This window comes from Myripristis murdjan, chromosome 3, assembly GCF_902150065.1.
Source record: "Myripristis murdjan chromosome 3, fMyrMur1.1, whole genome shotgun sequence".
In the NCBI taxonomy this organism is placed as follows: domain Eukaryota; kingdom Metazoa; phylum Chordata; class Actinopteri; order Holocentriformes; family Holocentridae; genus Myripristis; species Myripristis murdjan.
The window spans coordinates 41,981,964-42,007,446 of NC_043982.1; the positions used below are offsets into that span (position 1 = coordinate 41,981,964).

Here is a 25,483-nt window from a genome sequence, read left to right on the forward strand (position 1 = left end):
TTCTTAATGGTTTTCAACACACATGTATTATTTATCAGTTTGATTCAGTTGTGTTTACTTGTGTCTGATGTTTTATTTTGCATGTTCTCCACATCATTTTTGGGGCTTCAGTTCCCATGCTCAGTGAAGCATACTGTGCTCCCACCTGGAGTGAAATGTGCTAGATAAATAAATAAAGCTTATACAGATTATTAAATTTAACATTTGACACATTGCACTTCCCTGATGTGACTTTGTCTTTTTACATGGCACATCAATTTCAAAGAGATTTCTGGCATTTTTTCTTGATCTATATAAATTTGTAAGGTCAAATCCAATTAATGTCCCTGTAGATGAAGGTGATTGTCATTACACATCATCATCATCATCATCATCTTGGTGCAGCCGGGCCAAAGAGTCACACACACCATGTCAGATATGGCAACAACCTTGAGTGTTTTTAGCCCTCACTGTGAAGTGGATTTCTTTCCTCCAAAGCAAAAATCTAAAGGACAGTCCCATTTTATCTTTCACTCGGCCTGATAGAGGGGGACAACTTTAAAAACTCAAACATCCACTAACTTTTCCATTTTTTAAAATAAACATTTGCCAGGTGAATGTAATATTCATGAGGCTTTTATGGTTATAAATTTATATCCCAGATCTTACCTTGTGAGAGTTTTCTCTGTGAAGCTGTGGGAAATCACCTGAGCGACTGGGCAAACTGTAGTGCACTCAGTCCAAACAATGACACAGTATATTTTTATATACAGACACTGATTGTGGTCTTACCTACAAGTGAAGTGCAGCAACGATTTTGATTTACTTCCTGTACTGTCAAACAGGGATGTGAATCTCAGAGAAATTCAAGGTCTGTCTGCAAAGCCGCTGGGATTTTGGCCGCTGCGTGCACACAGAGCGGTCTCAGTTAACAGACATCATGCACATCCAGTGACTTTAAAGTGAACACAGACGATACCTGAAGTTTATTGACAGTGTTACAGCTCAGCCAACACTGACCGCCTGGAAAATGAGTCAACTCTAGTACCACACGTACGATCGAACTGCAGCAAAGTTTTAATTTATACATACAAAGCGGGTCTTGAGGTGTTAACAGTATTAAAATAAGTTTGCATTTCTATATAACAGTGTTTTTTTTTTTTGTTTTTTTTTGTTTTTTACAAGTGTCACTCTTTGAAGACAGAAGGGGGAATCAAACGAGATCTGCACACCAGAGATGCCAGTTTAAATACAGTATATATATACTACAGCATGAGCATGTTACAAATCACTTGAGAGAAAGAAAACAAACAAAACAACAAAAAAAAGAAAACACACAAGAGCTATTGATTCGTACTGTTTGCTCTGTACTTGCTTTGCATTTGGTCAGAGAACAGCCTACCATAACAATGTCACATCAGTTCCATGAAATTCCCCTCTGTAGACTGACTTGAGAGGTGACGAGGTCAAACTCACCCCAGAATCACAGATGCTTCTTCTCAACTGAAGGTACAACAGAGCGCAATTTTTCTGGACACCCCACAGACGTCATGTAGAAAATTAATAACCAAATCCCTTAAAGGAATACTCCAACATTTTGGGCAAAACACTCTTTTTCCGACTTACCCAGCCTGAGACGAGATGTTAGACACCATTTGCACCTCTGTACGTCCAGTGGTTTGTTTCCTATGGGTAGCATTTCGTATTAGCTTAGCATAAAGACCTTAAGTCTATGGGAGTCGTTAGCCTAGCTCCAACAAAGTGAAAGAATAAACCCGTAGTAACCAAACCACTGCACGCACAGAGGTGGAAATGGGATCGAGCATCTTGTCTCAGTCGGGGGTAAGTCAGAAAAGGGCTATTCCACCCAAAACGTTGGAGTCTTCATTTAAAATAGTAGCCGTTTCTACAAAGACGTTAGCCTCTGTCCAGACATCCCGACACACAACGACCCTCCGGCTTGGTCGTGTGCTGCTGCTCACTCTCTCTTTTTTTAAAAAAAAGTGCATCTGTTAAATACAGAATTATTAAGTAAATAATGACAAGGTTAGGACTTAAAAAAATTCCTATCAAAAAAAAAAAAAAAAGAAAAAGAAAAAAGTAAGAAAATCATGTTCCCATTCAAATGAGAAATAGGACGAAAACAATTTGGAAAGGCGAAAGGCATTTTAGAGTCTGTGCCAGGAAATGATACAGAAAATAGTACAACATTCAACACTGAAAGTTGTCCAACTTAGTAAAACTGTTTATGGCAAAGAAAGTAGTACAGGAATTTACTTTTTTACATTGTACATTTTACAGAGCCATGACATTTACAGATTCACCAGTTTATTTGATGGTTTCTGATTTCATCTGGATATCTGTCGTCTCAACATATTACAGCTAAAGACAGGGGCACCATTTCAACCCTCTGAGGTCGTCACAAACCAGAACGGACATGTTTTCAGGAGCAGAGGAGGCCTTTTGTCCGGTGCGAGCGTTGGCTGCCGAGCTGTGCTGGTGGTGATGAAGACGATGAAGGTGGCGGAGGGCTGTCCTCTCCCAAAACAAAGCCAAACAAAAAAAAAATGAGCCGCTGAAGTTACGTTTAGCCGTGCCAGTTTGTGGATAAGCCACATCTGGTTGCTTCCGATGAAAATGTCAACACAATTTAACTAAAGTGAGGACAAAAATGGAAGCCATGAGGTTAATTATTTAACCCGGGGGGGCTGATGGGGGTCATCTTGTGTTTTGTGCCATGTGTTTGCAATGCCACGAAATACAGAGGTCTGCAACTGGGCAATACACACACACACACACAAACACACACACTCGCAGATACTGTGTCTGTTGTTAGTTGCTACATCTGTTTTCTTGATGCCATTTGCTTAAAGCCAGTTCTGCCACATCAGCAGCATTTTGGGAACTGGAGTCCCAGGAGGCCGCAGTCAGCTCGGCCAATCAGATGTGGTTCAGTGTCAGAATCGCCGAGGAGGAGAAATAGGTTCCCATACACCGGCATGGCAATTTTTTCTGTTTATCTGTTTCTTTTCAGACCATAATGGTGTCTGCAATGGCACCTGAACTCCTCCCTCCCTCCCTGTCCGCTGCCACACTGATCTGCATGTTATATCTCCCGAGGCTGACTGTGCACTATTATGCAGTATGCATTATTTAAGTAAATTACTGGTATGTGTTATAGTCATAACTGTATCTTTGTTTAGTGGTGAATGTGTTTTTTGATCTGGCTAAGATTTATTAAGAGCCTTGTTTACTGATTATTATTTTTATGTGTCTCAAAGCCATTCAATCATCTGTCAAGTATTCAAGTGCAAATCCTTCGGAGTGATGATAAATTGTTGAATGTTTCTCCTGGTCCTCAGGTTTTAACCGGTGTGTCAATACAGAAGCTCTCTGAATAACCCAGCTACCACAAAGTCAGTTTTCTACAGGCTCATAACTGTATAACTTTTGCCATTTTGCTTTGCCATAGTCAAATGAAATTAGTTTATTCCCTTAAATGTCAAACGCAAGGTTATTAAATGGATGGCAATTAGATAATTCCAGCTAATTCAATGCAAAAGTCATTGATTATGAAATCAGTGTTTTTCACCACTCACGTTGACATTAAGTCAAGATGGCGGCTGAATGAACCCCATGGGCCATTAGCCGACCTTGGGAACATGAATTCTCAAGTAGACACCATTAGGGTCCTAAAAAAACAGGCTAAAAAAAATGCCATGCGGGAACCGGCTTCTCCTACCCGACTAGAGGTAACGCTGAGTTGAGCTCGCATTCGGCTCCACCAATAAGAAGCAAAGCATCGACATCTGAGCCAATCCCAGCTCACCTGATCTCAGCCAAGATGGTGGTGCACCAACAAAACCAGGCGATCATAATCTACTGCTTGATTTTGAACAGTTAGATCATTTAATCATTTAAAGACAAAGGAGAAAACCCAGGAGTCGCCCACTAATTTGGGCTTTTACCAGCATCAGAATTGCGTTAGTGTGTGCATACTCTGGAAACTACTGCAATATTCCCTTGGAAATTACACACCTGTGTTCGGCAGATAATATTTGTATTCATCTTGTTATGTGACGAGTTGACAGACTGATGCTCCCATATTAGCTGTAATATGTTGAATGCGTTATTAGTTCAATAAACACCTTTTAGCTGTAGCGCTGTGAATTCCAGCGGTGAAAAGCGGTGACTGGGATAGTTGGAGTTAGGATGGAGGAAATCATCGTACTAAAATAACCACAAATGACCAAACCGCTAAGGGAATGCCTTCACAGAGAGCTGATGACAAACCTGACCGAAGGAGGGCGCAAAAGGCTTGTTCAGCGATCACATAAATAATCTTCACACCGCTAACAATGTCAGTATAGAGAGGGAATACATTGCACAACGACCGATTTCCTCTGACGTTTTCCTTCTCACCAAATATTCAGCATTTCACATTTTAGCCTGCAGAGAATCCATGGGAGACTGTAAATCTCATCATAAAAATCTGTCTCATGGGTCTCCGCAGGTGTGATACCATTCAACTTAAGACGATGCACTGCCATTTTTATGATGTTACTCATTCCTGTTGTTCTCTGCTCCCTGCAAATATGTACAATTTGTTATTTGGCTAGCTAAAATTCACAAAATTTTAGGTTCTAGCTGTTGGTGTATAGTAGCCATTCTGGAAGATTACTCTGAACATGCTTCAAATGGATAAAATCACGTATAAGAATGCCCAATGTAAAAATAACTGATGATTTCTAATTAGACAAGCAAAATCATCATTTCACATAGCCATAATGATTACCACTGAATTTGCAGAAGCTTTTTTTTGTTTCTTCCAATTTCATCCAGGTCTAGGGTCTGGATGTTTTTGTACTTTTTTTTTTTTTACTAAGTTGAAAGGAGGGTCACTGCAGCAATAATTGAACTTCCTTTTTCTGTCAACTTCTTCATACGGAATAAGAAGACACACCAGTACCACCCATTTCCAGGTACACGTGCTCTGTGTAAAGAAAGCTTCAGTCGCAACATCATTTCTTGAAAATGTAAAAATAACTCAGAAAACAAAACAGCTCCGACTAAACCATTTTATAGAACGAGGCTTCGGTCTGCCAGTCACATTACCATCAATTCTTGCAGACTCGTTTCTTGTGCGTTAGTATATGATTGTACAATCTTGTGGATATTTGTCACATGAGCAGTCTATACAATTTTTCTTGTGAAAATAAATATGCCATTTACATGAATATTTGTGAGCATGTATAAATGACCAAAAGGGTCCCTTGTGAACTTGGAAGAATAAACTCAAGTAATTTACTCGAGAATATAGATTACCTCTAATTACCAGAGTTCTATATAACATTATACCTGAGCAACTACACCATCTGTTTGATTTTTGTCCCTTCTGCTGTCCTACAAAACACAAGCTACTAGTTGCCATATCACGATGCACAAAACCAACCAGATGACCTGCCGTTTTAGATCACCAATATTCCTGAACGTCAGATTGCAGTCGGCTCATGCTCAACTCTGCATGTTCTTTTATCTATTGCACAACTGCGTCAAATGACCACTTATACAAGATGTGCAACCGTTATCCTCCACAGACTGTAACACAGCCAAGACCTTCTCAAAGCTCTCTGATTAAAGTTGTTAGAGAAAAGAGTAAAGAACTGCACTAGAGATAGATTTAACAACATTCAACAGATATTAATTCATGGGTAACACTGGCTAGAAAAGCCTGATGCTGGTATTCATGTAGCCAGAATCAGCCCATCTCAGCATCGACACGACAGGAAGAGCGAAGGCTGAAAGAAAACTTGGTGCTCATGCTTCAAACCCCTCATCAACACAAATCCATTCAGCATTCTGCGGCAGAGCAAACAGGGCATCGGTGCGCTCCAAAAATTCTCCAAAAAAAAAAAGAAATTATGAAAAAAAAAAAAAAAAAAAAAAAAAAAAAAAAAAGATCCGATCTTTGAACCAATCCCTGACCAGAGAGGAAGCGAGGTTCCTAGGTGACTTTCAACGTTAAGTCTTTCTGTTCTGCTCAGAGGAAGCCATGTCTGTCTCGGGCTTCGTGAAGCCGCCAAGTGTGACGTCACGGCCACAGTCACTCGTGGACGTCCCAGATTTCAGAGAGAAGAGGGGGAAGTTTCTTGTCCTGGAGACGCAGGGCGAACACCTGCTCCGAGTGGACGCTGCTTAGTGTACGGAGGCTCACCAGCTTCATCAGCATACGAGGAAACATCAGGTGGTCCTGAGGAGAGGAGAGAAGGAAAAGAAGAGATGAGATGAGAGGAGAAAAGGGAAGAAAATAGGTGAGACGAGACAAGATGAGGAGAAGAGAAGAGAAGAGAAGAGAAGAGAAGAGAAGAGAAGAGAAGAGAAGAGAAGAGAAGAGAAGAGAAAAGGAATTTCCCAGAGGGATTTTAGGTGAAGCAAGAATGTAACAAAACAACTATTTAAAATAATACATGTGACCAGTGGTTCCCAAACCAGTTCTCAAGGACCCCCTTGTCCTGCAGGTTTTTGTTCCAGCACACTTGACCCAATTAAGGTCCAAGCACCTTCATGCACACCCTTTTCAGGTAGATCTGTTTCAACCAATCAGCATGAAGTGTGAAAGAGTAGAGCCGAAACAAAAACCTGCAGAACAGGGGTTGCTTGAGGACTGATTTGGGAACCACTGTTACAGAATACTGTTCGGCTGGCAAACTGGAAAGCACTCAGTAAAGCGCATTTCTCTGCCAACATTATGCAATTAACATGACATGCCAAGTTCCACATGTTGAATATCCACCAAAAGTTAACCACACCCACAGTCACACCACACTTTGACCAAGCAGTGTGGAAAGTGAATCAGTTCCTCCCTGCCGTATGACCAACCTTTCCACAGAGTTTCATGCAAATCGATTCATAGGTTCTAGAGATATCTGAACGGACAGATGGAACATTAGTTTCATTTCTATGTGCTGTATTCATGTAGTTCACTCCAGTACGTGGGAACCTTTAAGCACACCACAATATGTAAAGCAGCGCAGAACAGGGGGGTTTTGTGTCCTCTCGACAGTAATTTAGCACACTCATGAATGCACACACTGTGAAACTGCTAAAAGTCTACAGTACGAGCCAAAAACTAGTCTATTCAACCCCTTGAAATCCATTTTTCCCTTAAATTTCACCTTAACTTTAAAGTTAGAAAGAACTATTTTTTCCACATTGAATGTGGAACGCGAAAATTGAATAAAGCATTAATTGAAATCACTCATCATGCTTATGTTAAGTGAAATATTAAAATCCAAGATGCCATGTTTTAATTGCTGCAGAATTACATCAAATTTCCCATTATTTTATACACATTTCCCTGTAATTCAGCAGGACACATTTGGTATCTTGGGAAACCTATATACTCATATGGTGTATATAGGTAGACTTTTTTTTTTTTTTTTTTTTTTTTTTAACCTATGTTCAATTTCTTACTTCTGTACTGGATTAATGCATATATTTAGACATAATGAGCATACTTTTTTACAACTATAATTAATGCACATATTTAACGCACACACATTTTTTTGAGACATATATATTTCTTTCTTTAATTTTCTGATGTATTTCTGAAGTATTCCTGAGTCTGATCTCCAGTAGAATTTAAAATAAAGTTCTGTGGGTTTGAAAGCTGGGAGGCTTAAGAGTGGCGTCTGAGGCTGTAAGGGTGATTGTAATACTGACCATATAGGTTTTGAACACTGCTGACCATGTGTTTGAACGTTTAACATTTCAAATTTCACTTTGGCGCTTCACTCGGATAGTACCGAAACAGCTACCGCGAACACCTGGGAACAGCATGTTGTGTTTGTCACCTCACCCACTTTTTGGTGCAACATTAGCAGCTGCTGAAACTCTCTACCAGTCAGAGCCAAAATACAGTTGACCCCTGACCCGATGTGCTTGCTGCGATGATGGGAAACCAGGTTATGATGACACAGATCACAAGTGAAGAGGTTGCATAAACCACAGCCTACTTACATTTGGTCTCTTTATCATGATGTAAGAGCGAAGTGCGTCCACGTAGGGCTGCTGCAGCCGCTCCACCAGATCATGATCCTGCACGTTCGGCCGATCTAGATCAAGTTTACCACAGTACAAAACAATGAGATTTCAAGTCACCTCATATGTAACACTGTCAAATGATTTATGTTGAGGGTTCTACTTAGCCGGCCTTGCTTTGGCCATGACCTCTGACCTGCAGAGAAGATGTTAATGGCAATGAGCAGGGCGTATTCAGCCTCGTCCAGGTGCAGGTCGTTCATTCCCTTGGAGAACTCGAAGATCGGGTCGATGAACTCAAACTGAAGCCCTGAGAGGGTGAGAGGTGAGAGAGAGAAAAGGGAAACCAGAAGTCACATTCAGGAAGGAAATATGGTGCAATAATTAGGCACCCTGAGTTTTAGGGGTACTCAGCAGTGTCAGTTTCATATGTTACATTTTAGTGTCTCAATCACAAGTTTCCATTCAAGTGCACACGTCTTCCAAGAGCAGTACAGACAGAACCTGGCAGACCATGCTTATGCTCTTTCCATTCCAAAAGACATGAGACAGATGGAGTACAGGCGATATCTGTCTGAGCTGAGGCGGTATCTAATATAGATATCTTCAACAAACTTTTGGCAGGCAAAAAAAGCAAATGCACCTGCTTTGGCAAAATCCTCCTTGTTATAGCTGAAATCCTTCAGAAATGTAATGCTCTCAATGGCAGGGTTGTATCGCCGAGACGTCTCGAGTAGCATAATCTGTGGAGGACAAACACATCTCTGTGAGTGGAATGTGGAAAAGTGACACATTTATGTGTTGATATATTCAAGAAAGCTGAATTTCACTACCATACTGTATTTATTTGTAACTGTAAATTTTGAAGGGGGTTATGTTTTTGCCCATTACCATTTGTCTTTTTGTTTATTAGCAGGATATGTCTGATGGTTATGAACACATTTGTATAAAACTTGAGGGAGAGTTTGGTCATAGTGCAAAAATGAACTAATTCACTTCAACACCAAATGCCTACATGGGTGTGTGTGATTAACTTTTGGTGAATATCAAACATGTGGAACTGGCAGATCTTGACAACTGCATAGTTTTGGCAGGGATATATGCACTCCTGAGTGCTTTTTAGTTGCATATGTTATAACGCCTGATTCATTTTAAGAGGAAAACAAACCAAAGCTGCATGGAAGAAAAAATAATTAAGAATAAGTGACTGACCTCAATGGTGGAAGTCTTCAGCAGAGCGATCTGGTCCTCCCTGGTGAGCTCCAGGAAACCAGGAAGTTGCTTCGCAAAATCTACAATCTCCTGGACTGACATGATCGCGAGCTCAGTGAAGTGGGCAAAGCGCTGCTGGCGAACCTCGCGGTTCTGCAAGTCCTGACTCTGCGGCCACGGCTGTTGGACACACACAAGATTCAAACTGTCAGCATGGAGGCAGCTTGCCTCAAAACAGCAGAGCAGCAGACACAGCATCTGCTTGGTTGAACACATCAGTAAACCAGTTGACAGAAGAGCTGCTGAATTTCATTACACTGAATCCACATATTTACCTCCCTGAGTCATAAACCTAATAAGTCTGTCAGTTTTACTCCACCATTCAAAGGCAGTGTAAGAGGTGTCAAATAATAAGCCATTGTTTTTTTTAATCATATAAATCCACATGACACACTATGCAAATAAGACAGTAATGGGGTTAAAATGGAGTTATAATTTTTTTTTTTTTTACTTTGACAGAGCTAGGCTAATGATATAGTCTTTTATGATAAAGTCTTTATGCTGAGCTAACAAGAAATGTTACCCATAGGAACCAAACCACTGGACGTACAGAGGTGAAAATGGTATCAAACATCTTGTCTCAGTCAGGGTACGTTGGAAAAAGGGTATTTTGCCCAAAACGCAGGACTATTTCTTTCATAAGTAAGCATGTAGAAAATTCCATCAACTCTTTCAAAGCTGCTAGTTGTTGCATTTTGTTAGTCCTGCTGCTGAGTGAAGTAAACTGGTGCTTTGACCCTTACCGTAAGTCACTATATGGCTATCACTGAAAAAGAGCAATAAACTGGGTAGCTGTGAAGCGCTGGCACTGCAAAAACAGCTTTACATTTATACTCTGAGCATCACTCACTGTCACTTTCGGTCGGTCAATGAAGGACCTCTTGTTGCATTGCTTCTGCATGGCCACCAGCTTCTCAATCATCTCCTGCTGCTCGGGGGCCAGTGTCGCCACTTCCTGTGGCGGGGTGGGTGTGACCACCGTGGACGTGCGGGCTGTTTCCTCCTCCTGCTGCTTCTTCAGCTTCTTCAGTCTGATCTGCTCCTCAGAGAGCACACCTGTGGGGCAAACAGAGCCACCGCAATCAATGGATTACTCACCATTTCACATTTGATAGGTATTCTTCTAGGTTTCAAAAAAAGCACAATCCAAGTTTAGAGAATTTCCAGATTGCACAGCACATCAGAACAAATAGCTACCAATGTTTTTCAATTTATGGTCTGACAAAACCCACACGCCAAAACACAGTGGCATCTAAACGTTCTCCTCCATCTCTCAGGCGCCTGGCATACGGACACTCACACTGCTCCAGCATGCCCGCCTCTCGGCATTTGCGCAGGCGGCACTGCTGGCACTTGCGGCGCATGTACATGTCCATTTCACAGCGGCCGTTGTTCTTGCAGGAGTACTGGGCACTTTTGATGACGCTGCGTCGAAAGAAGCCCTTGCAGCCCTCGCAGCTCAGAACGTTGTAGTGGAAGCCAGAGGCCTTGTCGCCGCACACGCTGCACACCTCGTTACCCAGCATCTTCGGGGCAGGACCCTTCTTCCTCTTCACCGGCTGGCCGTCCACTGCCACACAGAAAAGGCACATTACACACAAAAAGTAATGAGAGTGCGGACAAGGCTGCAGTGTCGATATGTTATCACCTGTAAATGTGTGTAAAACATAAATCAGACTCAGAATCATAAATTCTTCATTGCTCTCTGAGGGGAAATCGGGGCAGATGCAGCTGCTCAAATTCTAACGAGAAAACTATATTATAAGCATAAGTGAAATTATAAGAAAAAATATATATATATAAAAATATGTGCATTAAAAATTTGTAATAGACACACACACACACATATATATATATATATACATATACATACACACACACACACACACACACACACACACACACAAATATGGCCACTTATACTACTTGTGCATTAATCCTACTTGTAAAAAAGTATGTGCATTATGTGCGTAAAGAATAACGATTATGAATTTTTTTTTTTTAAAAAAGGAAAAAATCCACAAGATGGTAAATTTAAGACCTGATAAATGTAACTGCTTAAATACATTTGCAACAGCCTTTGGCAATTAGATTGGAGACAAACAGTGATTTTAAAATTAAAAAGCCAACAGCTGTGGCTTAAAAAAAAAAAAAAAAAAAAAAAAAAGAACAAGACTACAAGGAGTGTCAAACAGTGGGCAAGACATGTCTGCAGGGGAAACAAGAAAAATACAGTTTAGCCTACGCACTGGAACTTGCCATACCGGTCTAATTACAAACACAACATACTCACTCAAGCACTCACTCACAACACACACACACACACACACACACACACACACAACTAGACTGCAACAGATTCCAGTAACTCTGTCTGAAACACACTGACAAATGGGCTTCATTAACAAAAAGAGATGAATGACATTTTTCTTCACATACGTCCGCTGGTGGTTTTTGCGAGTGCCAGCCAGTTCAACGTCTGTGACCTCTGCATTGTTTTCAGCTCAACTCTGAATCATCACAGGTATATTTTTTTCACCACTGTATCACTGACTCTGGAGCCCAGATCAGATGTTGTGTCTTCATGGCAGTCTTCCACGCTCAGATTCAGCTGTGTCTTCTCTCTTTCTCTGTCTCTCTCTGTCTCTCTCTTTCTCTCTCTCTCTCTCTCTTTCTCTCTCTCTGTCTGTCTCTCTCTGTCTGTCTCTCTCTTTCTGTCTCTCTCTCTCTGTCTCTCCCTCTCCCTCTGTCTCTACTGAAATGACTCAGGGTGCTGCACTCGATGCTGCTGAATAAGAGATTTGTTGTTTTTTTATTCCCGACAGTGATCAACAGCAGCAGTATTTACAAAATCCGGCTAGTTAGAGCAGAGATAACAGATTTGTCACTCTGTGACATATGGTTAAAGGGAAATTCAAGCGTTCATTTCCTCCATTTAGTTACTGTACATTACTGCAGATAATTTCTAGTGCTTTTATGACACTGTGATACTTGCTGCTTTAGTCTTGTCTTAGTTGTTTTTGAAAGTAAATATTTTGAAAAAAATACTCACTAAATATAAGTTTCTCCTAATAAATAAGAGAGGATCAATTTTGAAGTGTAAATGTGCAAAATCTAACTTTAATTTTCATTCCTGTTGATGGACAATGGCTGCTGGTTGTGACTGACAGAAGGCGGGTCCTGATCATTGATCATTCGCTGTTGGTGGCACAGGTCAGTACAATAATCAGACACAGTGATCCAGAAGTGGTAACTTTCCCTCTTTTTGTCTACAAGCACGCCCAGATAAATGCGTAGATTAATATGAAACTGTGAATAGAACTCCTTTTGGAATGTAAACGTTTCTGCCAACTTCATGAAGAATGACTTTTGGCTTCTTGCTCACAGTGATGGATGAACTTTACAGACCACATTAAAACATTCTGGAGTTGTTTTCTAAAGAGCCCCTAAAGGGACATGATGAAAAAAATATGACATGTTTCTTGTGTGCAGGAAAAGTCTGCTGTGCTCATGAAGTAATTTCCAATATTTTGCTGTGGTGGAACATGCTTGTGGGTGTCAGGTCAGTAAGGTCTCCTCTCCGCTATTTAATTTCTGCAACTTCTTTCAACTTTTGGAATGAACCGTGGAGTTATATTTTCAACTTGGATTTCATGATAAGGAAATTGCAGCTTTGCTCGGCAGCTGCGGCAAAACAAATTTTACAGCGAGGGGGCCAAAACTGATGGCCAGCCACAGATATTAGGCATGCACTGACCTTTTAACCACTTCATTTTTTATTTATTTCCCCAGGGAGACAAATACCTCAGCTGCTATGGCATAACTAATGAATCTTGGCAACACCAACTTCACATGGAAGATGTCTTAATATTATGAGAGACCTTATAATAAGGTATTAGTCATGATTACCATAAGTTTGTGTTGGCCAGTGAAAACGTTCCACACTGATCACACCACCAATCACCAGTTTGACTGTATTCCAAGTTGAGATCACATCATTTATTTGAAAACCAAGCAGGCATTTAGCCTACGGGTTAACAAAATATGCTGGCCAGACAACAAAAAAAGCCAATGCACTATTTTATACCTTTAGACCTGCTGCATTTCAGCACCATGGACAGCCGCTTTAAGGATGACTACTGTTTACGACCAGCCACAGAGAGAGGCGTCATTTAGACTTAAAGTATTTGAAAGGGCAAAGGCACCAACAATAAAACCAATATGACAATAAAGTACGACCAACGCACCTACAAACTGGTGAAAAAAACAAGAAGGGGTTTGCTGCTGCCTTGGAGCCGTGGCAACAAGCACCCCAACCCAGCTGGTTCCAGCATGTTTATGGACAAATTATAAAAACTCAGAGATCCACCAACAGTTTGTCGAGTCTCCTCTCTTCACTGCTTTGTATTTTATTACTGTTGCTCTGCACCCATACCATAAAACAGCTTACAAATTTGTTTTGAAAAAGTGACAGAACAATTCATGTGAATAATGGGGTGTTTTCACAAATTAAGACTAAAATCTAACTTCATGCTTCAGTTACTTAACAGTAATCTGTTCTCAAATTCAATTTGTTACAACATCTTTTATTATAAATTTAAGGAATAGGAATGTATGGGATATCAACTCATCATTTCCTGTGAGATGTAAAAATATTTCCTAATCTGTATGGGCCAGTAAAATTAATCTGTATGGATACATTACTACATACTACATACATCATACATACTACTAGTTTTGTAAGTGCAAAATATAGTTTCAGTTGGTTTTCTTTTTGAAAGTCTAGTTTTAATTTTAATTTCAGTTTTTTCACACCTGGTTTTGGTTTTTAGTTTAGTTTTAGTGAACTTTTATAACCTTGGTCATTACTACTCAAGGGCTCCACTATGTTAGTTCTGAAAAAGTCAGTAAGTCAGTGAGTGACAAACCAGTTTCATGGCCTTGCCCCCAATCCAATAACAATACCTCCCTTTCATTCTCTCTCAACTTCTCTCTCTTTCTCCCTCTTTCTCTCTCTGTCACACACACCTGTGTTGGCAGGCATGTCGCTGGCAGCAGGATCCAGCTTGATGTCACTGGGCTCTACAGGCAGAGGGCTGCTCATCTCGATGAGCGCGGGGCCGTTCTGCGGAGGAACAGTAAAAGCGTTCAGCGACAGCAGGCCATCGTGCTTCACTTCGGTGCTTCCGCTGCGTTCCTCGACCATGCAGTCCAGCTGCAGCTCCGAAGCCCCGTCAAAAACCTTACTATCGCCTGGGAGGGACAAGACACGTGGACACATTTCTAATGTCATCTTAACAGTGACTGGTGTGCAACAATAATTTTACTAATCAAAATAACTCATACGCATTTCTTATAGATACATTTACCTGTTTACCTGCAAATATATTTTGAGTTTAGAATCAGATACTGTGAGCTAATCTGAAAACTTGCTCATACACTTATAGAGAAGATACATCATCACCATCATCAGATAAACGGAATTCAAATTACAGTCAAAAAGATTCAAATGTTTTTTTTTCCTCAAAAAGTTGCCAACTAACGTGGCAGGTCACGATTTATCTATCAAAAACACATTTTACAGACAATTTTTACTTAGTGCTGAGAGGTAATTTTGCTGATAACACCCCAGGCATGTTCAGGGCCTGCTCCTTATGAATGGACATTGATGAGCTTTAGAAATCTACATGTTGTATGATTAAGTTAATGCCAAAGAATCTTTTCCAGTTCATTCGTTGGACTATGAAAACTTCCAACTATGTAGTCCCTCAGCTATTTTACTAAAACTACAGAAACCTATCAAAGACCAAGCAGGAGTTTATTTCCCATGGAGCCACATCACTCCTACACCTACTATCGGCCTTATTCCAACACCAGGATCCTCTTTCTCAGCGCCACTTACCATGACCAACATCTGGGATATCAGTCGCAGACAGCGTGGACATCTTCTGCACAGCAGCTTGTCATTACGAAATCAACCTGCACCTGTGCTGGAAAAACATGAAAATCAATCAGATACAAGAGGGTCTTACTACTGACTAAAACTACTACAACTCTGGTGATTATTCCCTGAAAATTCGCTGAATGCAGCTCCAGGTGAACAAAAAATCTTTTTTTTTTTTTTTTCTTTTTTAACACCATGATGACGCTATACCCACCTGTCTGAGAGAAAAAACAAAACAAAGGGTCTTGCTGTTGGTTGCCAAAACAATTACAAGTCTTGATCTGTTTTGGTCTTATCTTGGTCTGGGACAAGAGAATCTTACAAAAATCCATGGGACCATTTTCTTTTGTTGTTTTATCAAAAGGACCGTACACTTTACAGGATCTGGAAGATAACTCCCTCCCTCCCTTACTCCCGCTTTCACATAAAAGTTAGCCTTTTTGACCCCTTGTGGCTGTCCAGAGGCAAGGAAACATCTACAGACAGCACACTGAACCAGGATTATTCACTCTGCAATACTGCTGACTGTTGGATTTTAATCTATGACACTCTGTTCTTGTTTAGACGTCTCCATGTGTTTTCCCTACCATCCAGGCAACCACTGGCTCCCATTCATTTCAATTCATGTAGCACAAAAATCAACTTGCAGAGACCTGAAATGAGTTTGAGATGGGTAATCCATCACAATTAACATCCAGTCCATGTTTATTTTTGTCAAAATTACTAAATTGTTTTGTGGTAAAAATTTAGTTAAACAGGTGCACTGATTTGAGCCGCCAACCAGATTAGACCCATATGCTTGGGAAAAATTGAGCCCAGAGGGCAAATGATGACAAGCACATATGGATAAAATAATTTTTCCAATTCATTCAATAGCATATGAATGCACCGTTACCCTCCCTCTTGCTCAGAAATGTATCAAACAGAATGTACACCTCCACCAGAAAATGGTCAGTATGCGTAATATGCATACAACATAGTACATGGCATAAAATATGTAAAACCAGTATGGCCTGTTAAGTAAAGCATCTCCCATCTGTGAGCGACTGCAATGAACCAAAACAGGCCGGAGGCGGTCAAAGATATTCCTCTACAGAAGTTAACTTAGTTGTTGTATTTTGGTGCCTTTTTGTACAGCAAGCTGAATTATACACAGTTATAACATGCTGAGTTTAACTTCTGTTCTGTATTAGAAGTATACAAAAGTATAGTCTATTGGGAAATCAAACCTCTCTACCTCTACATACGTTTACAGAATAATGAGTGCGTTGTAGTTTTGTAAATAAACTCAAAATGTAATTTCTTCTGACTCTGTGGGTGTATTGTGCACATTTGTGTATGCAGGCTATGTATACATTTCAAATAGGTAAATAAATTGTATCGCATCATTTATTTAGCAGTGTTTTCGAGGCTTATGATATACATTTCTTGGCCTTAGAAAACATGAACACCAGGACAGTTCTCAATTTGTGTAGCTCTCAACTTGAACACTGTGTTACAAAAGGCGTGGAGGGGAAAACTAAGTGGACAAAAAAGCAGAAATGAAATTGGTCATGTGTTACATACGGATGTATTTGAGGAAACTGATTCAGTGGATGGCCGTGCATGATTTTGTATCCGCTGCATGACGTTCTTTCTAATTTAACCACAGAATATGCTCCACCAAAGGAAATGACTGACAGAAGGAAACAAAAAAAAAAAAGTATTCCTTCACATGATTTTTTTTATATCAGCAGTGTTGGTTGTTGCAATTGCGGAGGCACAACAGAGCCGACAGAGTTACAACTGAGTGTAATAAGCTGCCATGAGTAACTCAAGTATCAAGAGATACTGGGGGTATTTAAAACAATTGCTAATTGAAGGGATACTGCAATGTCATCTGAGCATTGTTAATGTGTTACTGTAGTTCAGTCAGAGGCGAAAAATATAATTCTAAAATCTCTAACCATTTTATTTTGGGATTACTGGTGTATTATATTGTTTTGGTGTTGTTGCCATTATTTGTAAATTTTTTTTTTTTTTTTCATTTGGCCTCATGTCCCCTTCTGTTCTGTGGGACTGATGAAGGCGACAAATATTGTGGCTGTGGCTATAAACCATTCATTTTTTGTCATTTCCATCCTATTCACTCATCATTTTCGAAGACGTCATCATGTTTATCATGAACGTTTTACTTCACTGCAACATATGTGCTCTCCTTTATGTGTCTGTGTGAAGCAAAGCAACAACAGGTTCTGTGATTTGTGTGCACATTTTACAGTGATAAAAAGTTTGAAATCCAACGTCAAGATGTAGATCTACGCTCCATTTAAATTGGCCTGCGCTGACTGATCATCAGTGAACACAATTTGCTCTCTTGACTTTCATGACAACATTCTGAACTTCTATTAAATATATGACTGATAAACAGGAGGAAAAACAGCAATTCTGTCTACACATGCAGAAGAAACTTTATTGAAAAGTTTCAGTCAGTCGGACCCTCACATTAGGCAAACATGCTGATTAAAGACAACTGAACAGGGACAAATGTCGGATTCAGTTCAGCCTAATGCCAATACTAGAAAATCTGCCCTCATTTTACTCCACAAATTCTGAGGTGAAATGAAAAGCTACCGCTGAGTATCAAAAGGGAAGTAATCTTTGTATCCAATCCCAAGTAAAGTAAATCACACTTCCTTTCAAAGATTGGACAATTAACTCGCTTTTTAATTTTTTATGTTTTGTTAGCGTTTGTTTTATCAGGACAAAAATGGAAGACTGAGTGGGTGAAACACAAGAGCTGTTCCCAGACTGGAGGCAAGCTTGTGGTTCAAAAGGTGTGAACCTTAACCACTGAACTCTGTGGAAACACGTCAGCTAGTGTCTGCTGTGAGACTAAAAACAAAAATACAACTGACGTAAAAATGTCTGATAACTCGAAAGTATAAACAGCAGTCATTTGAGTTTCATTTGCTGAAAGGATTTTGTTGTGTATTCATCCTTTGTGAATACATGATGCATTTCTTTCCAACAGCTCCATGATGATTCACTCCTAATGCCAGCTTTCATTGGATGTTCGCTGAAACTGGAAGTGAGCTGTCATTTGCACAGGAGTTCCTGGAAGTATTTTGTGTATGGATACTCTCTCAGTATGACATGAGGCAATCAAGTATGTGAAATACTGTTGTGCTATAACATGACGACTGTGGATAAGAAAACACAGTGCAGTCACAACAGTTTCACCTTGTGGGGGAGTTGAAACGCTGCCAATTGACAGTCTGAGTTCAGCAGATAGCAGATGAGCTGTTCAAAGACTCAGTCTCTGTGTGTCTGATCCTGTAATGATTCCTGTCCTCTCTCAAACATGGCATATTGCTTCATCCTCGTCGCCTGGGTCTCTTGTTTTTGTTTGAGTCAAAACCAAAATGTGCCACAAAAGAGGAAATTCTGTTTAGGACCAAATCCATAGCCAGTGATCACAGATGTACCTAGATAATAACAAGGCCAAAGGCAACACACAGGCAATGACCGTTACGTGACTGCTAGACGCTCCTCCAAATAAAATGATAGAGAGAGAATCGGGACAAAAACCTCTCAGCAAACGGCTGCTGTCTTGTCTGGTTTGTTTGTATTTTTTGTATCACAAGCTGACTTTATTCAAGTCAAACCTTCCTGTAACTGAATGCAGCCGAATTTTCTAACTTCTCTGGAAACATCCTACATCCTGCTCCACTATCAGTGAGTCATACACACACTCAACTATAAATACACAGAATTGGTACATTTGTGTATGTGTTTTTCACCTGTTCCAGGTTACGTTCATCAACAAATAACAGGAAAACAAACAATGAACACATAATAAAGAAACAGTTATTGAACTACTAAGCACCCAAATACTGTGATAGGCCTACAGCACTGAAGCAGCTGCCAGACTGCTAGTGTTGATAGAGGGTGCTGAGGCAGCTTTTCACGAAAGACGCCAAGATACCAGACCTGTGGCAGTTGTTAAACCAATATCAGTTAAATTCCACATTTCTCCTAACCTGATTCCACACCACAGTAAAAAACTATTAAATGAATAAAAATCTAGCCAGCAAACTCCTTTATTGAGATCCTCTGTGTCAGGGGGGTCAGACTCACATTAGGTGGTGGGCCACATTCGTTCTAATGAGACCTTCACAGGGTTGGATTATTTTTTGTCAACGTCAGTACGACTCAAGTCGACACATGGATATTTTAGACTACTTTCTGATTTATCATTTTGAATCAATCAATTTGTAGCCGACCAATCAATGAGAAATTACATGCTGGCTCATGAAAATAACACATAATGTGGAATTACATAAAGCAGAAGAAAAATTACACATCCCATGTCACACTTTCACTTTTTTGACAGCATGTCTGCTAAACTAACAGAGCACAGCAACGGTCAGTACTACTACCCTGCTGGTACTTTACTTACAATATAGGTTTGCAGTGCTAGGTCTAGTTAATTTATCGTATTTTACCATTAATTTATCAATTTATCATGGAAACCTAGTAGTTTACTTAATACACACAGTTGATAATAACTGGATACAAATATTTCCATTTTTTTTAAGTTGATTTAAAAATAAGTTAGTTTGGTTTTTTTCCCTCTTTCCCTCCAGGGCCAGATGAGATGTACTCACGGGCCGAATTTGGCCTGCGGTCCGTATCTCTGGCATCTCTGCTCTATATAAACACTAAAAAGTAAATAGAAACTTTGTGTTTAAACTATTTAAACATATAGGCACTATTAAAATGTGACAATTTGCACTGTCAGCACACTGAGCTGTGTGCATATTACCGTCAAAGCTATTTTTTCTCTCCTGCTTGATCAGAAAATTCTGTTGAATGTAGATAAACATCAGTTAAAAAATCTGTAAGACAAAAAAAAAAAAAAAAAAAAAAAAAAAAAAAAGAAATTCTTGAGTAATTTGTGGTGTGGGTGGGGAGGGGGTGGGGAATTTGGGAAATTATCTGTTTGCTTGTTCTATCAATTTATGCCAACTCTTGTGGTATATTCACAGTACCTGGGACTGCACATGCACATTACACAGTGTCTTTTGTCCATTACTGCATTGGACCCTACTCGTAATTTAAGCAGCATATTAACAAAAAGAAATGAATGATGATTGTCACAAGTATGCTTTTTTCATCACACTACACTGATTTTTTGGTCTGCAAGATTGCATTTGACGCTTTGCCTACAACCAATTAAAGTCTTTACAAACACCAGCACAAACCAAATAATCCATTATTGGCTCATACCAGCCAATGATTCGTCACTCTGGAACTCAGAGTTGTTATTCCTATGTAGTCTCTGCTTGTAATGAGGATGTGCACCACAAATACTCATTTCAAATGAGAGGAACTGTATGACATTTCCTGCTACAACAGCTTGCCCTCATTTTGATGTAAGCATGACTGCAAGTTTAACTGTTTCAGTATTTAAACATACAACAAAGGGTTTCGGGTTTCGCCAATGCTACCACTACTAAAAGCACTAGAACTGAAACACTGTTCCATTTTGGTGTTGATTGTTTTGACGTCCCTGTTTATGGTTGTATTAATAATATGAATCATGATTGTGCTAACTGAGCCTAAGATATCTCTTACTCATGTAATGCAGCTTTAAATCAAATTTTAAAAAAGTTTGCAGAAAGGTCTCCAGGGCAGGGTGATGCGGACTAAATCAAATATCACAAAACCTTTGACTAAGTGCCTCAATATCAATATTGTGTCAACACTGTAAGGATGACTCCTGGCGCTTTCATAAGCTGAATATACACAAGAGATTTCTGATAAGCAGTCATTAGTAATGTGGATATGATGACCAAGCAGGTAGAGACAAATAACAGAACAGCTACAACAGAAAACTGCTGCTATTTACTGTAATGCAGCCTTTAAAACAAACGAAAAAAGACAACCGTTATGGCAAATCACAATATTACAATATCCAGTATCGTTATGCAGCACTGCAAAAGCTTTAACAAAAGTACGCTGACAACTTTAGCATCTTCTGAAGCAGCCCGATGTAGAGAGACAAAGTCCAACAGCGGCAAAGTTCACAAGTAACAGTGAGGATAAAATGAAATGTTGTCTGCAGACTGAAGATTTAAGGATGAAAGGTTTCTCCAAACACATTCATGTTGCTGAGCAGTGCCGGCATGATTCACGCCGTATTTAATAAAAATACACCATTTTGATTCAATTAACCCTCCCTGGTGACACTGCGACAGCTGACCTTACCTCTGGGGTTGATGTCTTGTTTATAGCCGATCCATCGTGCACCATGTGAGTCCACAACCTCGCTTTTGTCGATATCCTTGTGCTGACAGGAGACTTGCTTGGCTGATGAGCCTTGAGGATGCCCGGTCAAGGAAGCGCAAAATCCCTCTGACTCACTCAGTGGAAGTTTAGCAACTCAATATCCTCGAACAGAGTGAGACGGGCAGAAAGAGCAATCCCTCTCTACAATGCCCTGTGGGAGACAAGAAGAGAAATACAGAGACAGATAGGGGAGGGGAGGGAGGGGGGGGGGGACACAAGAGGTTACTACTGGTCGTTTGCATGGCTCTGAAATCCCCACAGGGCCGTGGTGCTCCAACCTTTTTCCTGTTTGAGTATCTAAGCAGCCCGTTTTACGCAAACACCCTCACCCTGCACACAAACCTCGAGCTAACCCGTCCTCTCTCTGCTGCTTCCCATTAAAAATGAAACATCTACTCAGATCCACCGCCTGAGTTTCACTTCTGTGCAAATCTACAATAATTCAGAGAGGGTACGAAGACATCATTGAAAAAAACTAAAAATATATGGGCTCTGGATCTTAAAAAACATCAGTTATCAAGATGTTTGAATATTGGTCAAAATTAAACTCATGTATGAGAGAATGGGGTGTACACCGCAAGGTAATTTTAGTGTTTCATTTATTTTTGGTTAGTTTTGGATTTTAGAATTTCAGTTACATTTTAGTTACTTTTTCAAGGAACATTTAGAGTTTTCGTTTTTATTTTCTGAAAATGACTCGTGAGTTTAGTTTTTATGTTTTCAGATTTTTTTAATCTCAGGTTAAAGGTCAGATTAACAGTCATATTTTTCAACATACATTGTTAGTATAGTTTATTAACATAGACTGTTTCTGGTCTCACACTACTAAGCTTGAACTGAAAAAAATCTAAACTTGTATATGAAATTAAGTTTGTAATAACTTTATTTATGTAGCAATTTGTGTAGTTTTCTAAATAAAGTTACATAAAACCGCTAAACACAATAAGATGCAAGGGAAATTAAGTTCACATGAAGCATGCAATTTTATGTTTGTGGGATTTTTCCACGAAGCTAAACTTCTGTGCTGTGGTTTAGTGAAGGCACTCTGAAGGCAATAAAAAGATGAAAACTAAAGCATAAATGTGAGTTTTCATTTTTATCCCAGTTGACAAAAATGTTTGTCACCGACATTTATGTTGTTACTTGTTGTTAATGAAAATAGCGCTGACCCACACGTGGAGACTACAGATCAAAATAATGAATTCGAATTAACTCGTTAAGTGCACATGGCTCCTGTTTGACAGTCGTCACACAGTGTGGCCGCCCACAGGCCAAAGCTTGTTTGATGTTTGATTGTTTTGCAGCGGTCAGAACAGGCAACAGGAGTTTATAGGACACGCTGGCACTGTCTTTGGGTTTAAAACGTTCCTGCTGCTGTGACCTGAGGTAGCCCCACCCGTCGATCCCTCTGTCCAAGTCCAATGTTCCTGCAGCTTATCAGTCAGTTACCTTTATCCGCACGGCTGTTCTCATACACAGCTGTAAATGAATTGAAAGCACCAACAAATCGATAAAGAGCTAAGTGAAATCAGAAGCTTGAATTTGGAGTTTTACAGTCAAAATCACCGAGGAAGACAGTGGAACACAGTTTTTTAACTTTCACTTAAAAACAGCCATTTATCTGTGTAATCTACTGGGACTGTATGTAATTAAAAGCCACAACTCACATGGCTGGGATGAAAAATGTAGCCATGTTGGGATGTTTTAGCCATTATAACTTATGTCAAGAAAAAAAGGGAAGCCACGGCTCTCCCCCTTGCAGACGTGCCCACCTTATGCTAATCCCATGCAGTTTGGGCCACAAACCCTGCAGTCCAAATGTGTTCTTTTGGCCTGTTGTAAAATGATGTATTTGTGAAGACTGGGGCCTAAACAGTATTGGAGCTGCATCAATTGGGTTTCACTGGAAAGCTGAGACTCTTGTGGATTCAATGAGCCACATTTGATTCATGTCATGCCCATAGCAGCCTTTTCATAGTAGTGAAACCATTTCTTGAAACTTATCACTGTATAAAACGACCTATAGTGAGCTCTAGGATAATTACAGCTTCATGAAACTTTACATCCATAAGCCAGAGGACAATTCAAAAAACTAAAATCATCATATCGAACCACAATACATATTGAATCGGCACCCCAGCATCATGATGGTATCAAATCGGGAGACAAGCGTGTCCCAGCCCCCAGCCCTACTGCTAACTCGGGACGGGCATTTGTGATTATTTTGGACACTTTGAGGGCAAAATGATTCAGGCGACTGATCAAACAAGCAACTTGTAGATTCATGTTGATTAACTGACAATGAAAATCAGTTTAGTTGCAGCCCTAGTTAGAGAGTGATTGTGTGCAGGATGTTGCTGGATTGTGTGTGTGTGCATGTGTTCAGAAGTGTCTTTCACTTTCTAGACAAAAAAAAAAAAGAGCAGAATACAGAAAAATCAGTGTGACTCGGTGGGAAACGTCCCTGTGCTCCAGTCTCAGACTGTCAGCAGATGTCACTCCCCAAGACTCAGCATCAGCATGGTGAGAGAATGAGAGTCAGTACTTTTCACAATTAGGGATGGACTCAAGTTCCCACACACACACACACACACACACACACACACAGGAGAGGAAGAAGCACACTAATCACTTCAGCTACAACCTTGTTTAGGCCCACAGGTACCAATGAAGGCATATTTAACGAGAAACGAGGAAAAGCAGAGAGAGAGACATGTCACAGGATCAGACCTCTTCAGGCTAAGCTAAGACACAAGCAGCGTCAACAGGGACTTGTCAGAGTCAGGGAAACAGCCTGGGGTTTCGCAACAGCGTTATGTAAACACCTCACAGGCAGCCGAGGAGCAAAGCACCTGTGATAGCAACCCAAGTGACTAGTTCCGCATGGAGTCTGACGCTAAAGTCGCCAGTTTGGGGCTAAAAAACAGAGACGTGCTGCTTTAGACGACACATTAGCCGTTAGCCGAGTTAGCTGTCAGTTAGCCGGGCAGCACCGCCTCGCTAACGAACAGGATGACCGAGTTGTCATGACACCATACTTTCATCAACAGGTGGCTAGCTATTTCCTCAAATGTTTATAACACAAACTAATAAGATGCATTACGTGTTGCCTGGCTGGGAAGTCAAGCCGAAGAAGGCCAGTGTCGTTAACGATAGCCGTTTGTTAGCAGCGGTTAGCTCGACACCCCCGCACTCGCAACAAGAAACTCCCGTTAACAAGTTAATATGAGCTCGGCGGGCTCACTTCACGCCACAAATGGCACCAACACGCAGGAAGGAAAGTAAAACACGTAAGCTGGGTTCACTTGCCGGGCAGTTCACGGGTTTGTACTGTGAGTTTGTGCTGCTTTAGTGAACGCTGCTCCGTCTGCTCTTGGCTGCTCAGAGCGGCTGACAGCTACAGATAGCATAGCAGCGTGCTAGCTAACCAACGTAAAAGCGTCATGTGACTCGGCAGCCGGACGCTAATTTGCGTTTCCTAGTACGACAACGGAAGTGTTCGCATGTTGGGTTTAATCGCGTAATCATTGTTTATTTTATTTTATTTATTTTTTTTTTTTGCTGTATTTTTTGTCCATAATGACTTATTTTTAATTTTGGCCATGTTCTTTTAACCGTGCAATGTGAAGCACTCTGGGCTTCATGTTTGCATGAAAGTTGCTGTATAAATAAAGTTGAGTTGAGTTAATAATTTTACAGTTAATAAAGTTTTTTTTTTCTCAGATTTTTTTTCTCTTTTCTGTGGAAACATTGTATTTGGATGCTATGTTTATGGTGTCAAAGATGATAATGCATTTTTTTTTCTTTCTGTGTTTTTATTAATTTAATTGCATTACTTCTTGCCACATTCTACATTCATAAATGTAAATTCATTTAAAAAAAAAAAAAAAAAAAAAAAAACTATTCTCGGTGTTC

At 40.2% G+C, this 25,483-nt stretch overlaps 1 protein-coding gene across 4 annotated transcripts; it reads right to left on the reverse strand.

Annotated features, from left to right (window-relative positions):
- Nucleotides 1–1,033: 1,033 nt before the first annotated feature.
- Nucleotides 1,034–24,784, reverse strand: nr1h3 (nuclear receptor subfamily 1, group H, member 3). 4 transcript variants are annotated; one of them, XM_030078468.1, is made up of 11 exons: nucleotides 24,672–24,784; nucleotides 21,488–21,719; nucleotides 15,194–15,276; nucleotides 14,320–14,544; nucleotides 10,592–10,861; nucleotides 10,142–10,347; nucleotides 9,232–9,411; nucleotides 8,663–8,762; nucleotides 8,216–8,329; nucleotides 7,999–8,093; nucleotides 1,034–6,229 (listed from the first exon to the last, which is right to left on the reverse strand). In XM_030078468.1, the coding sequence occupies exons 3-11, from the start codon at nucleotides 15,234–15,236 to the stop codon at nucleotides 6,083–6,085; spliced, it is 1,380 nt and encodes a 459-aa protein (XP_029934328.1). In that variant the 5' UTR covers nucleotides 15,237–15,276; nucleotides 21,488–21,719; nucleotides 24,672–24,784; the 3' UTR covers nucleotides 1,034–6,082. The 4 variants fall into 4 exon arrangements, with proteins under 4 accessions (XP_029934328.1, XP_029934323.1, XP_029934347.1 ...); XM_030078463.1 differs by having other exon boundaries at nucleotides 15,194–15,281; XM_030078487.1 differs by having other exon boundaries at nucleotides 14,320–14,416; nucleotides 24,672–24,783.
- Nucleotides 24,785–25,483: the final 699 nt, after the last annotated feature.